Genomic DNA, 17,391 nt, shown 5'->3' with positions numbered 1-17,391 from the left:
CCACTCCTTAACATAGTGATCAAACGGCCTGATGGGACTGGACAGTGTGGGAGCAGCTGAACACCAGGCATTGACGTTACTGATCTAGCTACAGATCGCCACTGAGCATGACACAACACCTCACACAGTAGACATAATCAATCCCAGTTGAAAGCTTCATGACCTTTTTTTGCCCACAGACATCTTTTGTTCTTTATGTGACAGATCAAAACAAGCATGTATATTATCTCCCCCTAGGTTATGATTAAAATCAGTATGAAATCAAAATGGGCCCTATAAAGGTTCCTGGTCCCATTGCACATAATTCATCCGGTTTTTGTTATTCCAAAGATAAAATGTTTGTTTTCGTAATCCTTCATCAACATCTGTGAAACATCTTTTTTTCCAGCTGAAATCATGTTATAGGCTGCAAAAATCAGTTTCTTGGGTTTTGTATTTCAGTATTTTTGTCTGGTTTAAAAGTATTAAACTTTCTTCAAAACAAAACAAAAAAATTGACCAAATTAAGATTATTTTTTAGAGAATATATATTAAAGGGTTAGTTCACCCTGAAATGAAAATTCTATCATTTATTACTCACCCTCATGTTGTTCCACACCTGTAAGACCTTCGTTCATCTTCAGAACACAAATTAAGATATTTTTGATAAAATCCGTTGGCTCAGTGAGGCCTCCATTGCCAGCAAGATAATTAACACTTTCAAATGCCCAGAAAGCTACTAAAGACATATTTAAAACAGTTCATGTGACTACAGTAATTAATGACAGTAATTAATTTTTGGGTGAACTATCATACACCATTAGAAAAGTTTTCTTGTTTGTCTTTTTTCTCTCATTTTTTTAATATTTAACAATGATACTGAGACACTACTACAGTGATGAACAATATGGGTTACATTAGTTTTTGAGCATAGAATCTCACAATATTTTTTGTAATTTCTGCTCAGAAAGGGAGAAAAAAAAACATTGTTTGCCAATGTGTAAAGAAAAATATTCTTTTTGAAAATTCAAGATATTCTCTGATAATAAGTGTGGTTATACTTTATTTTGATGGTCCCCTTTAGACAATCCGTTGACTATAAGTAACATTTCACCTACATGTCAACTAACTTTATTGTAGTTTTAGTAGACCGTTAGGTTTGGGTTAATAGAATAATGGGTTAGGGCTAGTAGAGTATGTTGACATGTACTTGGAAAGTTATTTATAGTCAGTAGATGTCTTTTGGGGGACCATCAAAATAAAATGTTAGCAGATATTAAGCAGACAGTCTACTAATACTTAACTAGTACTTTAGTTAGTTGACATATGTGCAGCATTACTAATAGTTGGCAGAAGTCTAAAGGGGACCATTAAGATTAAACTGTTTACCCTAAGTCTTTATATCTTATGTAATTTTGCTTTTGTCTTGCTTTTAAGGATGTTTATATTATATATAGAGAGAGAGAGATTATGAATGTCGTTTATTATTGACTTGTTTTAGTGTAATAGGACCAATATTGGTCATAGCCAGTTGATATCAGTGCTGAAGAACATCTCTTTCTGTCTTCTTCCAGAACGCAAACAAATTTGATGCAGATGTGGTTCTGAATCAGCTACGTTACTCTGGAATGCTGGAGACAGTGAAGATCCGTAGAGCGGGCTTTCCTGTACGGAGAACCTTCCAAGACTTCCTCAGCAGGTGAGACACATGGCCAAGAAACCGTCACAAAACCACTGACAGTCCATCAAAATACAGTTTGGCAGTTTTTGTTTTTGGAAAGTTAAGTAAAATCCTTGAAACCATAATGAACAATACCAGAGAATTTTTTCTGAATCACTGAACGTTTGATCAGGACCTTGTTCTCTTACAGTAAAATGAGTGAGGTGGAGTGTGTGTATGTGTTCAAGTTTTGCCCACTTCCTGTGCAGATACACAATGATCCTGAGGGACAAAAACCACACCGCGGACGAGAGGAAGAAATGTGCAGATCTGCTGACGAAGTATGATGTCACAATGAAAGAGTGGCAGCTGGGAAAGACTAAGGTGCGGTTGCGGGACCAACACATGTTCTCACACATAGTTGAAAGTACCAATATAAAAAATATGCGCTAGAACGCAGTGCAAGAGTGCACAGACTTTGTATAAGAGCTCTATCTTTCTCAGTTTGAACTATTTAACTTTTTATGTAGTCTGTGGGTTGATCCTTGACATTCTTTGAGAGAGTCTTATATTTGAATTTAAAACTAAAATGCAAAAAAAACCCACTTTTAACCCTGGATTTTTTTGTACTTTATTTGCTTATTCAAAGAGTTAAGAACATTCTTTGAATGATCACTGTGTTATCATGGCATTTACAGTCACAAGAATAGGTTTGTGAACCCTTTAAAATTCTGGATCTCTGCAATCTTATTCAAAGTCACAGTTATAAACCCAGCCCTAGGGAGAATAGCAACAGTCCAGAATTTTCTACATTTGTAGACAGGATATCTTACCGTGGATGGTTTATACTAATGAATCGTTGTTGAGATTGGTCAGAAACCATGTTTGTCAGAAACGAGGCTTTGTGTGCATTAAAAAAGAAAAAAGCGCGACCACACTTTCAATCTCATCTCCTTAAAGGGATAGTTCACCCAAAAATGAATCATTTACTCGCATTTATTTCTATAGTGTTTTTTCCATACATCAAGTCAATGGGACCCATCAACTGTTTGGTTACCCATATTCTTCAAAATATCTTCTTTTGTGTTCAGCAGAAAAAGGAAATTCATACAGGTTTGGAACAACTTGAAGGTGAGTAAATGACAGAATTTTTTATTTTTGGGTGAACTAAGTAGTCGTAACACCAATATTCATTTACTTTTTCCACACTGCACTGTAAATAATCACTAACTGTCTTTAATAAACTTTTGAAAAGTACAGATGTTTGTGTGTTATTAATTTAGTCAGATTGTGTTTGTCTGTAATTGTGACTTAGATGAAGACCAGAGTCAGACTATATTAATAAGTAATTCATGCAGAAATCCAAAGGGTTCACAAACGTATTCTTACCGCTATGGTACTCTGAGGGACTTTAGTGAACACACAGATAATACCGCGATATTACCATCATGGCGATATTACCATTTCGTGGTAATGTTTTGCAACACTCATAGGGGATTTTTTTTCAGTCTGGTGTTTTTCCCCCCTCTCTTCTCTCTTCATTCTTTCCTCTTTCTTCCTCATACTTCCTCTGCTCTCACCCCCCTCAAAAAAACCCTCTCCACATCTTGGTAGGGAGTTTTGCGGTCCCTCACTTTACTGAAATGACTCATCTCGATCTAGTCAGCCTGAAACAAGAGCACAGCACTTTAAGGGCGTTTGGCAACAGGAGCACAGCAGCTCTGAAAAGAACACTTTCTGTTCTCTGTTCAGCAGTGTCTATTCATTCTTATCTTGTAATCAGTCAGTTATTCTCTCTCCTTGGTCATTCTCTGCCACTCATTAAGCACGACAGTTCAGTCAGGCTGTTTTTACAGTAAGAGGAGCTCTGAGGTTTCCGAGGAACAGGAAGGCACTGTAAATAAAAGACATTCTTGTGTCCTTTGATTCAGACCACTTTTCTTTAAATTAATTGAATCCAGCGTGCTCTGTGTTATTTCCTTTGGGGTCTTGTGGTTTCTGGCTTTCCTGAGAGCTAGTTTGGGTATCTCTTTATCAGGGGTCACATTGTTAGCTTGATGGTGCCTTAATGCGGTGTTGCCATGATTACTTGTGTTTAGGTTTGATTTGAAGCAGAGAAATTATCTAATAAATCAAATAACTTGATTTAATAAGACAGTGATGAACTGTCAGTGCCCCTTGCGGTCATGAGTGGGTCATTATAAAGGAAAGCCAATTCAAACTAAACAATTAGATGACTTCAGTACACATGCTGTACTACGTATAATGATCATTATCACAAAATAAACCTGGACATGGTCATCAGGAACACCACGCAAAGTGCATGATTGTATATTATTGTGCTTGTGAGGTGGATATATCAAAGAAATGACTATAAAAGTATACGTAAAAGGATAAAAGGTGTGTAAAATATATATATATATATATATATATATATTACACAAGCACTATGCCATTCAAAAATTTGGGGTGGGAGTTTTTTTATTATTAATAGTTTTATTCAGCAAGGACATGTTAAATTGATCAAAAGTGACAGTAAAGACATTTAGAATGTTACAAAAGATTTATATTTCAAATAAATGTTGTTCATTTGACCTTCCTGTTCAAGGAATCACGAGAATCACCATTTCCACAAAAATATTAAGCAGCACAATTGTTTTCAACATCAATAATAATAATAAGAAATGCTTCATCAAATCAGCATATTAGAATGATTTCTGGAGGATCATGTGACACTGAAGACTGGAGTAATGATGCTGAAAATTCAGCTTTGCATCACAAGAATAAATTACATTTTAAAGTATATTAAAATAGAAAACAGTTTTTTAGTAATATTTATTTTTAAAGTATTTTTGATCAAATAAATGCAGCCTTGATGAGCATAAGAGACTTCTTTCAAAAACATTAAATAAATCTTACAGATCCCAAACTGGTAGTGTATATTCAGATGAATCTGAGATGGTTTTTAAGTAAAGCTATGATAATTTACTGATATGGCATACATATAAATATAGTAGTGTAATTGTAATTGATTAGTTTTAAGTCATAAAAATGCTAAAACAAAAGTGCCATATAATTTCAATTTCATAGAAATTTAAAACAATTTCAGATGGTATGTGCCATGCAATGCACAATATGTCTGAATTCATCACGGCCTCAATAGATGATTGAATGTAATGCAGTATTTCTCCTTTTCCTAGAATGTTGCTTTCTGTCTCCCACACACACATGCATAAAGACACTGAAACAAATGAATTGAGATACACACACTGGACACGCAGACTCGCTCCCTGCTGAATAGAGTCATGCTTTACAAATTGTTTAGCTGTAAAATAGCCTCATTGTTCTGTGGTGGGGTCAGGGCTGGACGGCTCCAATTTGTTCTCAGCACGTCAGAGCTCCAATATACTCAAGGTCAGCTACTCTAACCTACAGCTTTCACTGCTCTACTAGACTCCACGATGATATATGTTAAATAGCCCGTTGCCCTAATGGACCCAAGGAAAGCTGACGTCCTCATGACAGGAACTGGGCTGATGTGCCACTCCATGCACAGATCTTATCCCAAAATGCAATTTTCCCAACACTGTCCTCCACAAAAACAAAACATGTATTTGTCCCACGCCATCACCAATCGGTTTGTTTAACCCTTTCTGAAAAGACCAGCGCTGCATCCAAAATTAAATACTTTCCTACTATATAGGCTAGTATGCGAAAAATGGTATGTCAAAAGAATAATATGTCCAAATTCATAGTAGGCAAAACATATCCAGATGACCTACTACTTTCCCTAAGATCCTAAGGTGCGCATTAGATGGACATTTTACTATTCCATGAGGCCACAGGAGGGGATTTATGAATGGAAGTGAAGTGACGTAACTGACCCTGGTTGGTCATGTGACAGTAACATCATGGTGGATGTAGCATGTTTGAATTTCATTCATACTACTCATATTCATACTATATAGAACATACTTTTTTAACGGTTGCAAAGTACTGTATATTCAAATTCAAATGTAATACCTACTCAGACAGTATGTGATTTCTGATGCAACGCAGAATAGTCGGCTACCAGCATATGTTGTGTTTATGCTGGATTTCTGGTGTCCACACAAGATTTCTTAACTAGTTTAATGTCAACATGAATTACCATTCATGACTCATTTTGCTTTCATAATATGACATATTTTCAAGTTAAACAAGATATTCAACAAGATGAAAAATGTAGGGCAGGACCTGGTTTGGATCTGCTGGGAATTAATTGGATGTTGAAAAGCAAATGTTTATCCAACTGGCCACAGATTTTCTTTTTTTGTAATAATGTGGGCCAATTACCTGTTTGTAATAAGATCAGAACATTTATAGCAGTGGTTCTGGGCCTTTGGACTCCATCCAAGGCCTCCCTTTGCCCAATACAATATTTAAAGGCGCTCCTGTCTAAGCTGATATTTACCTCTGGTACCTCTGCTATAATAAAATAACCTGAAAAATATGATATATACGTGTGTATGTATGTGAGTGTGTGTGTGTGTGTGTGTGTGTGTGTGTGTGTGTGTGTGTGTGTGTGTGTGAGAGAGTGTTTGTTTGTTGATGTCAACCAGCTTCACCAGAAAAACTGTGCTCTGTTCACAATTTTTAGTTCAGTTTTGCTGGGGAAAACCTGGGCCAGATCTGCTTGGTTACAAACATTCTTCCAAATATATCCCTTTGTGTTCAGCAGAACAAAGAAATTTATACAGGTTTGGAACAACTTGAGGGTGAGTAAATGATGACAGAACTTTCATTTTTGGGTGAACTATCCCTTTAACTTATATAAAAAAAAAAAAAGAGAGAGAGAGAACCATCTTGAAGATCCTGCTTGTTTTCTCCTTTAAGGTTCAAAAGGTGACTTTGTTTGCTTTTTGTCTTCATCAGTCAGGAATCTACAGAAAAACCACAGTCAGGACTCTGGACCAATGTCATTTTAGGGCCACATGGAGTATTATTAGCAGCAAGGAGCGGAAGATCAGACATCAGGCAGTGCTCTATGGAGGTTGTTTGATCAGTGTTTACCCATATGTTCCACACATGCCTTTCATGTAGCTATATAAATACAGTCTCTAGTAAAACAACAGTTTAATGTATTCCAGCAAGTCTTGGTGACAGATCAAGTTGGCAGTCAAAGCTCCAGACAATGACCTATGACTGCGTCGGCCATTGCTGTACGTGTTTGGCGGTCCGCTATGGTTGTTATCATGGCTCAAGGTCTGTTTTGTTTTATGATTTCATTCAGGAGTGTGATTGTGATCAGTAGAGAATGCGTGTTCAGTACAGGTCCTCTCGAGCGGTGGTGCTGGCTTTTGTTCGTGGTGTTTTTGTGAGTGTCAGATTTGAGGTGGAGGTGAGAGGAGGGGGTGTAAGATCAAGAAAGGGGTCTGGGATTGTGTTTCCTTGCTCGAAACAAAACAACTTGTGTGTAATTATATCCATGCTGATTGTGTGTTGAGGAAGTGTGATCCCTAGATCGGGGCTCAGGGTTTTTTGCGTGGGATGGGGGAAGGATGTGGACGAGGAAACTTCCTCCAGTGTGTGCGCGTCTGCAGCTGTGCGTCGTGATTACAGGAACATCTGGGTCGTCGGTTCCAGGAAAATCTCACAATGGGATTAAAAGATCTGTGGGAGGTCAGACGTGACGCTGTGTGTGTATGTGTTGATGTTAATTGAAAGGACCTGATTCTGGTAACGGTAATGCCACCATATACATACTGGTATTAGCATATGATGTATGTTGGATGCTGCTTTTCTGGTATTCATATTAGCTCAAGTTTTTAGGGGATTGATGGTAGCATGGAAATTCATGTTAGTATAATCATATTTCTTATTATTATCAATGTTCAAAACAATTGTGCTGTTTAATATTTTTATGGAAACTGTTTCTTGAGCACCAAATCATCATATCAGAATGATTTCTGAAGGATCATGTGACACTGAAGACTGGAGTAATGATGCTGAAAATTCAGATTTGCCATCGCAGGGATAAATTACACTTTAAAATATATTAAAAAAGAAAACAGTTGAATTAAATTGCAATACTAATTTAGAATATTTAAAAATTTTACATTTAAAATATATTTAAATTTTACTGTATTTTTGATCAAATAAATGGAGCCTTGGTGAGCATAAGAGACTTCTTTTAAAAACATTAAAAAACTTTTTAACTGTATTTTAAAATGTGTAAAACATCAAATTAGCATCAAAGTACTGAATGCACCTTTAAAGGGTTAGTTCACCTAAAAATGAAAATTCTGTCATTAATTACTCACCCTCATGTCGTTCCACACCCGTAAGACCTTCGTTCATCTTTGGAACACAAATTAAGATATTTTTGATAAAATCCGATGGCTCAGTGAGGCCTGCATTGCCAGCAAGATAATTAGCACTTTCAGATAACCAGAAAGCTACTAAAGTTATATTTAAAACAAATTATTTTGTTTTTTTGAGGCACAAAAAGTATTCTCGTTGCTTCATAACATTAAGGTTGAACCACTGTAGTCATATGAACTGTTTTAAATATAACTTAGTAGCTTTCTGGGCATTTGAAAGTGTAAATTAACTTGCTTTCAATGGAGGCCTCACTGAGCCATTGGATTTTATCGAAAATATCTTAATTTGTGTTCCAAAGATGAACGAAGGTCTTACGGGTGTGGAACGACATGAGGGTGAGTAATTAATGACAGAATTTTCATTTTGGGGTGAACTAACCCTTTAATGTCAAGTCAAGTCAAGTCACCTTTATTTATATCAGGGCAGCCCAATCCTGTACCTGGAGATCTATCTTCCTGCAAAGTTCAACTCCAACCCTGATCCAACTCAACTAAACAAGCTAATTAAGAGCTTCCGGAGCACTTGATAATTACAGACGGGTGTGTTGGTTCAGGGTTAAATCTGAACTCTGCAGGTAGGTAGATCTCCAGGAACAGGATAGGGCTCCCCTGATTTATACAGTACAGATTGTTTCAAAGCAGCTCCACCGTAATAAACAGGAAAATGACAGTCAACGATAAAAACGTCATCAAATGGGACCAATTCAAATTGTCCTGTAAAGTAGCTCTAAAAATACAGTAGTGTTGTTATTCAGCTCAAGTCAGTTCAGTGTTGATTCAGTTCAGTTCAATAACAATTAATTATGAAATGATTTTGATTAAGCTAATCAAACACTTGCTCTACAGAACACAAGTGTGTCATCATTCAGCTCAATTCGGTTGCAATTTTGTCTGTGCAGTCAAATAAATAATCTTATTGCTGAATATTAAGTGTCTTCTAAACCACAACTAAGCTAGCCAAAGGCGACAGTGGCATGAAACCACAAACTTCATCAGATGACAGAAATTGAGAAAGGAAATAATCTTTGGAGAAACCAGGCTCAGTCGAGGGGCCAATCCATTGGTCTTCGGTATAACACTGTAGCTTATTCTTTTATATAATTTATTGATACTATGTATTATACAGATCTTCACCTTTTCTTCAACTGTGTTCCTGAGGTTTCTCTTCTTTGAGCCAGCGTCAGTGAGTAAAGGGTTAAGCCTTCATGTCTCTTGTCTTTTAGAGAGAGAGTGAGGGTGTGGCCTGCTCTTTGGCCGAGAGCCACTCTTTCCCCCTCCTCTCTCTCTCTCTCTCTCTCTCTCTGTCCATGCACGTCAGTCTGTCTGGAATAGCCTGAGCAGCAGCAGTAACAGGAAATCAGAGCGCTGTGGTTTCAGCACAATGGCAGAGCTCCACAGCTCAGCTCCCTGTAGCCTGTAGCCTGCTGAGCACACTTGGAGACGTGCTCACACCGTCTGGAGAGAGTTAACAATCAGTTTACCTAAACCTACCCTCTTCCCTCTCCCTCTCCTTGTCTTTCTTCTTTGGTGCCTTGCAGGTGTTCCTGAAGGAAGCTCTGGAGCAGAGGCTGGAGAAGGAAAGAGAGGAGGTGCGCACAGCGGCTGGTATGGTGATTCGGGCCCACATACTAAGTTATGTGGCAAGGTTAGTGCAGCTTTGTGTGTTTGTGTATAAACACGCTTTGTTAAATGGGGTCGGATGAGTTACCGAAAACTGTCGTTGTGACTTCAGTTACTTTTTATTGAGTCGAGTGGATGGATTTCCATAATCGAATATGTGAATGAGTTGAAAGTTGCATCACGCAATGATTTACCAGAGCTGTGTGAATCAGTGTATTGAGAGCCAAATCAAGTGGATTAGATTCATTATGAAAGTGCAGGGAAACAAATGAGGTTTAAACCATGAAAAGTCGTCAAGAGTATCTTTTCACTGCAAATACTGAACAATAAGCACTACACACACAGGTAAATAAATTTACATGCTGTTTATTCATAAATCAGTCAGGGTTTTGCCAGGTTTGAGAGCTGTTAACATGATCAGGGATTTTATGTTGGTTTACTGTACATGGTTTACTGTACGTTATCCATAGAAAACATTCAAATAACCTGTTAAACATGAAAGTATTATGCAATCATTTAAGATTATTCCAATCATTTCTCCTTTTATAGAACCTTTTTGGCATAAAGGCTATAAAATATTTGGCCAAATTATATATATATTATAATATATATTTGGCTATAAAATTGAGTCAAGAACCCAATTTTTTTTTGTGTGTACTCTGATACCATAGTAAATCAAACATGACAGATGTCAAAATAGTTTCAGCATTGCAGGTTAGATTTTTCTGATTTGGGTGGACTGGTCTAAATGTGTGAAAAATGTGGCACATCTCACACAGATATTTTAACTAACTAGCCTGAGTGTTTTATATTAATGACCATCTTTCATATTTGTGATTGAAACTGAATGTGTGGCTAATTGCTTTTTAAATGAGTTACTGATGTATTAATGACAGAGTTGTGTATTATATTGAGTAATTGCTATAATATACTCATAATTACTATAATATCCCTGTAAACTAATCATTAATGAAAAGCCTTGAGGGCTCGCTCTCTAATGTTGTAATTATTCTTCTCACAGAAAACACTATAAAAAAGTTCGGAACAGCACCATCACAATCCAAAAGAACTACCGCGCTCACTTCTGGAGACAAGCCTTCCTGCGTTTCCGCTCCGCTGCCGTGGTCCTCCAGAAACACCTCCGTGGACAGAACGCTCGGCAACTCTACCGCCAGCTCTTGGAGGAAAAACAGAGGAGAGAAGAGGAGGAGAGAATCAGAAGAGAGGAAGAAGAGAGGAGACGTCAAGAGGAGCTGAGGAGACTTGAGGAAGAGAGACGAAGACTAGAGGAGGAAAGGAAGAGAGAGGAGGAGAAGGAGAGACAGAGGCTTCAAGAAGAGGAACAGAGAAGGAAAGAGGAGGCTTTACGGATACAGCAGGAAGAGGAAAAGTTGAGCAGGAGGCAGGAAGAGCTCAAGAGCAAACAGATACTGGAGGATAGAGAGGCAGGGCACAGCAGGTAAAACACATTCTGGGCAAATGTTTGACTTTCAATTTAGGTCAACCAAAATCTGTGTTGACTGCTGGACTGTGCTCTTAATCTGCTCTGTCTAAAAGGATATTCTCATGTTTTTTTTTTTTTTTCTCATATTAGGAGTTTAGTGGAGAAAAATCATCACAACCACAAGGTATTATTTTTTACTGGATTTGATTTTATATTCTCATGAGAGAGATTTCTAATCTGGAAAGGATATATCTCTTGTATTGTCCTAATTCTCTGTCTTCACTTACAGAAAGTCTTTGGCAAAACCATAGTACAATCAGGGTAATGCCATGGTACTGTGCTATATGGGTCAAAAAGGCTCTTAAAAAAACCTTAAGTAGGTTGTAACCATAGTTTAACAAATATGCTTCATTGATTATATTATATTATATTATATATTTTATTATAAATCATATTTAACACCATATGTATATAAATTTTATTAAAAAATAAATATTTACACCGAATCAAGTCATATGTTGCAACCAACATACAGAAAAACATTAAAGAGATATATATTAAAATTTGATGATATAGTGAGGATCCCTGCTGACCCTCATGACTGTGTGTCGCTGTCAGTAAGCCTCTTAAAATATCAGATAATGTGACATTTTTAGGACATTTGTGAGATTAGTTCTGGTTGTAAAAAATCACGTGGTGCAACTCCCAAAAAACTTCATGATATTTGTGGATTAAATAGATTATTCATTAAAATACACTTTTTACTTTGAAAAATATATTTTACAACATTTTGAAAATAATAAATGTCTACACCAACATGTAACATTTAAGGAAAAAATCTGTCATTCTACATGCCATTTTTAGTCATTCAGTTTAGACTTTTCTTGAAATTGTATAGAAGTTTCTTAAACTTGTTTTAAACTATTTTTATAGCTTATCATGAAAACTCTTATACTGTATGTCATCGGCCCATATACCTGAAAGATTATCATGAGCCTCGTTTCCACTGAAATTACCCAGAACAATTTGTCCCAGGAACTTTTTTTTTCCCCCAGACCTGTTGCTATCTGCATTTCCATAGTGATCTAAAGTACCGTGAAGATAAGTCTGATGATGTAGGACTGCGTGCGACTTTCGAGTTCCCGCTGGATTTCGTTCTCCTGTAAGATTAATAAAGCTTGAAGCTCGTTGTCGGTCCATCGGTCATATTTTTAAACTCCATTGTTGATTCGAAAAGCAGACAACTGTTACTGCACACACCACAACAGACTTTTAAAAATGGTCGTTGAAATAAAATGCTGCATGGAGTCAACCAATCAAAATGCTGCGCTAACTCAACCAATCAGTGCTCAAGTCCCACCCCCGAGAGTTCCGGAACTTGAAAAAGTACTACCTCGTGAGCAGGGACTTTTTGAAGGGAGAATTTTTACCCGAAACTTTATTTAGACCCTGGTTCCTGTGGTCGAAACACACCAAGTACCACCCCAAATTCCCTAGTTCCTGGGGAAAGTTCCTGTGGGGCTATATTCATGTACCGTGATGTTTACATAATACTTAAAAGAGTACCATGGAATAAAAATGCTAAATTGACAAAATGAACTGTGTATTATTGACATTCATCCTCACTATCCCTCCACCATATTCCAGAAGGACGTGTCCCACGGCCTGTGCCAGTACTCATCTGAAGAGGAGAGTCGTCAGATGGAGGAGATTCTGCGGTTGGAGCGAGAGATTGAGCGACTGCAGAGACAGAGAGACGAAGGGGTGTCCTTGCTAAACGACGGCTCCAGAGACGAGCTGCGGCAAAAGAGGGACGCCGAGATCTACCGCCTGGAGAAAGAGGCTTCACGTGTGGCTACGGAGTTCCTGGAGATGCTGGACTTTGGAGGCTTGGAGCAGTCGCTCTCCAGCGAGGAGAACCTTCACGACCCTTCTGAGTCCACCGCGCCTCTGGCCGAGGAGGAGGTGGACGAAGGCTTCCACGCGGACGACGAGTGTATCCCCCTCCGTGACTTCCCTCCTCCAGCTGCCGTGCCTCTGGACAAAGAGATTCTCTCCAGTCTTCCGCCTCCACCGCCCGCCTTTGCCGAAGGTCTTGTGGCCACTTCCTCACCTGCACGGATGGAGCGACCGAAATCCAATTCCTCTATCAAACAAAACAGACTCTCAGACATCCCACCTCCACCTTCAGCTCCACCCCCTCCTCCACCTGTACCGGCACCAACCAAAGAAGACTATGGAGTGGTGTATGAAAACTCCAGAAAGATGATAACAGAGATTGTGCTGCCGGTGGAGGAAACCAGCTTCAGTATTTTGCCCGACACAGAGTCAGACTATGACCAAGAGGAGTTTGAGGAGGCGTTGGGAAGTTGTGGGGATGCAGGAAGTATGAATGATGGACACCTCACTGATGAGGAAGTGCTACACAGATCTTCCTGTACCTACAACAGCACGGACTCCTTTAGGGGAAGCTCTGACTCAGTGAGTTCACTCTTTTCACACTTTGACAGGAAACAGGCATTCACACATGTTTTTTAAGGGATAGCCCTCTCAAAAATGAAAATTCTGTCATAATTTAATCACCCTCATGTCGTTCCAAAGCTGTATGAATTCATGGTAACACTTAAGTATAGGGAACAATTCTCACTTTTAACTAGTTGCTTATTAGTTTGCATATTTGCTGTTTATTAGTACTTATAAAACACATATAAATTTCCTATTCTGCATGACCATATTCCACATCCCTAAATCCTACCCCATATCTAAACTTAAACGCTACAACAACTAACTTACTATTAATAAGCAGTAAATTAAGAGTTTATTGAGGCAAAAGTCATAGTTAGTAGTGAATATGTGTTCTCTATACCAAAGTGTTATCGAATTCCTTTTTCCTGTTGAACATAAAAGAAGATATTTTGAAGAATGTCGGTAACCAAACAGTTTTGGTTCCCATTGACTTCCATGCTTTTTGTCCATACAATGTAAGTCAATAGGAACCAAAACTGTTTAGTTACCAATATTTTTTTAAATATCTTCTTTTTTTTATGTTCCATTGAAGAAAGTGTTTCATACAGGTTTGGAATTGCATGATGGTGATTAAATGATTAAATGTTTGGGTGAACTAACTAATTAATGGGTTGTCTGAACAACTAGTTGACTAGTTGATCTTAAGGAAGTCTTGTATAATTAGGCTGATTTGAGGATCATGACCACATCAGATGTGTTTCATATGGGCTGTTCATGGCTAACATTAAAAAAACCTTCATTTTAAACATTTTATATCACAAAATGGCCATTGTTCTCAAAATGAATGGAGATCTTCACTGTAAAAATATCTGTAAATTTATGGTAAAAAAAGAGGAAACTGGTTGAAATTCAGCGGTGACAATTTTTTAGGTGTTACGGGATGGTATATTCCTACTTGTATATTTTATAACTATAAATTTCATTTATATTATACTTCATTTACATATATTTCAAGCGATATAATTTTAATTTGCCTTAAAATGTACCAAAACACCACACATGACAGTAAAACAATGTAACAAACATTAAATAAATAACAGAAAATGTAATGCAAAACTCCCTAATGTAATGTACATTTTTTGTGTTTCATTTCCTGTTATTTAGTTACCAAGAACAAAAATAAGAAGAAACAAAACTATTTATAAAAATTGTAGTCATATGTGATGTCACACAGGGACTTGAATGTCCTTTTACATTTTTCTCATCGTAATCAATATGGTAATTTATAGTTTTTACTTGCCAAACCATAAATTTGACAGCATTTTACAGTAAAATTACATATAATGTATAATATTAAGCCATTTATTGTTTTTCACCATATATGGTAAGGTAACTTAGTTAACCAATTAACAGGTTTTTACTGTAGCATTTTTTTCTGTAAGAAAATACATAAAAACATTTTTACGGTTTATGCATTATGCATTACACCTGAATTATTGCTCACATTAGGTCAAAAAGTTCTCTTGAAATTTGATGTTGAGTCTGTCTACTTTGTTACAAAGTCACTGCTTGGATTGCCATAGAGGCGGTGCTTTAAAAGGCATGACTTCAGAGACAACATCTCTGCATGTTTACAGTTTCATCACATTGTCAGCACATCACAACCCTCTTTGGAGAATTCACATCTATTAATTCATTCTCATTAAAGCACTGCTGTTAAAAAATATTGATCTTAACCAGTATGGACAATTAGTTGACCTACAGACCCATCCGTTGTTGGTTGTAGTGTTTCAGGACGTGCATCATGTGAGTTTCACTATCTGTACTTCCATTAGTAGTCACCAAACATTTGCATAAAGTTTGCTAATCTTTGTGGCATCTTCAGCGGTTACTGTCACTCACATCACCTGTCATTTAAAATGAGCGACTTCCAGTTGCAGTGTCACTGAAAAATGTGAACTCCTTGTAAGGCATTTGGTATGAAAGGAATATGCTTTTCATTGTGCTTATACAGTTTAGTGTCAGGTTAGTGAGATCTGGTATTGCTTGGAGCAAAACAGAAACACTCAGCACTTTGCCCTAATTCTTTTTAGCCTTTTAAACTTGTTATAATGCCATAATGAATGCATCTGCACTTGCAAAATGTTTTATTGCTCTGGATTTCTTGTAGCTACTCATGCTTTATTTGCTAGAGCAGGATAAGGGGGGATCAGGTGCATATGATTTGATAAATATTGAGTCTTTGTCCCTCAGGGTATTCCCAGAATGTGCGGCTATTAGCCAATGCCTGTCACACCTGCTCTAAACACAGTCCTGCATCAGCTTGATTGTTGACTCTCGGAGAATATTTGAACGCAGAAACCTGATATGGGTTATGTTTGGGTGTAATATGAAACTTGACATGACAGTTAACAATGGGAGCACGTTTACTGATGTCATGCTCTTTTTGTTTGTATTAACTAGTAGGATTAGACAGTGAAATGCAGATGTCCAACCGCAGCAAACACAATGTGCTCGGTTACAGAGTAAAGAAGAGCCATTTTAGTAAAAACATGCAACTGTTTTTTAAAGAAGTCACTTATGCTCACCAAGGCTGCATTTAGTTGAGCAAAAATAGTACTATTGTGAAATATTATTACTATTTAATAGAACGTTTTTTTTTTTTGAAAATATATTTTAAAATGTAATTCATTCCTGTGTTAGCAAAGCTGTATTTTCAGCATCATTACTCCAGTCTTCAGTGTCACATGATCCTTCTGAAATCATTCTGATATGATGATTTGCTGCTCAAGAAACATTTCTTATTATTGGCAACATTTTGTAATATTATAAATGCCTTTACTGTCACTTTTATTAATTTAATGCATGCTTGCTGAATAAAAGTATTCATTTATTTATTTTTTAACTGACCACAAACTATTGACATTCACACTCTTTTTTTGCTTTTCCCTCAGTTCATTGACAGCAATGATGAGAACGATGGATATGTGGACACAGATGAGGAGGTGTCAAATGGTAGAGTGCATCTGCTAAATGGAAGTGGACCTCCTTATTTCCACAGCTACCTGTATATGAAAAGTGAGTGTTTTTAACCATTTACTTGCTTATTATTTTGTTTATGTTTTGTTTATGAACATTTTAATGGATAGACTGAAGTGAAAGATTAATATTTCATTGTTCTCTTTCTTATTTTTCATCTTTAAGGTGGGCTGATGATCCCGTGGCGCAGGCGCTGGTGTGTTTTGAAAGACGAGACCTTTATGTGGTTCAGGGCAAAGCAGGACTCTCTCAAATCAGGCTGGCTGTATAAGAAAGGTGGAGGGATGTCCACTCTGTCCCGCAGGAACTGGAAGATGCGCTGGTTTGTCCTTCGAGACTCTAAACTCATGTATTTCGAAAACGACAGTGAGGAGAAACTGAAGGGAACCATTGACATCAGAGCTGCCAAGTAAGAACTCAGTGCCTAGATGTTGGGTTCACTGTAAAAGACGATATGTAACTGCTGCAACTGGCTGTCTGCCTAGTGTCCACCACTACTGTTGCATTTCTAAGTTTAATGTTCATAGACTGACAGTCTGTGGTGTTTCACGCAGGGAGATTGTGGACAACCACGAGAAGGAGAATGCACTGAATATTGTGACCGAGGACAGGACTTACCAGATCTATGCCGAATCTCCCGAGGATGCTAGGTACATTTCAAATCTGTATTTATTTTATGACTAATAGAGTTTCTTCAATGTGTGTTAAAGGGATAGTTCACCCAAAAAAAAGAAAATTCTGTCATCATTTACTCACCCTCATGTTGTTCCAAACCTGTATGAGTTTCTTTCTTCTGTTGAACACAAAAGAAGATATTTTAA

The 17,391-nt window shown here is 37.4% G+C and overlaps 1 protein-coding gene across 1 annotated transcript in view; it reads left to right on the top strand.

Moving 5' to 3' along the window:
• The window catches only part of myo10l3 (myosin X, like 3), an 81,452-nt gene that overhangs the window by 49,900 nt on the left and 14,161 nt on the right, over nt 1-17,391 (top strand). Inside the window, exons 19-27 of the mRNA XM_051904621.1 lie at nt 1,554-1,678; nt 1,909-2,023; nt 9,540-9,646; nt 10,643-11,080; nt 11,216-11,249; nt 12,713-13,546; nt 16,486-16,609; nt 16,736-16,979; nt 17,125-17,220. Coding sequence (XP_051760581.1) covers nt 1,554-1,678; nt 1,909-2,023; nt 9,540-9,646; nt 10,643-11,080; nt 11,216-11,249; nt 12,713-13,546; nt 16,486-16,609; nt 16,736-16,979; nt 17,125-17,220 — 2,117 coding nt within the window. The remainder of the gene's footprint in view (nt 1-1,553; nt 1,679-1,908; nt 2,024-9,539; nt 9,647-10,642; nt 11,081-11,215; nt 11,250-12,712; nt 13,547-16,485; nt 16,610-16,735; nt 16,980-17,124; nt 17,221-17,391) is intronic.

This window comes from Ctenopharyngodon idella, chromosome 9 (genome assembly GCF_019924925.1).
Source record: "Ctenopharyngodon idella isolate HZGC_01 chromosome 9, HZGC01, whole genome shotgun sequence".
In the NCBI taxonomy this organism is placed as follows: Eukaryota; Metazoa; Chordata; class Actinopteri; order Cypriniformes; family Xenocyprididae; genus Ctenopharyngodon; species Ctenopharyngodon idella.
The sequence above is the reverse complement of the archived record's forward strand: the minus strand, read 5'-3'. Positions and strand labels throughout refer to the sequence as shown.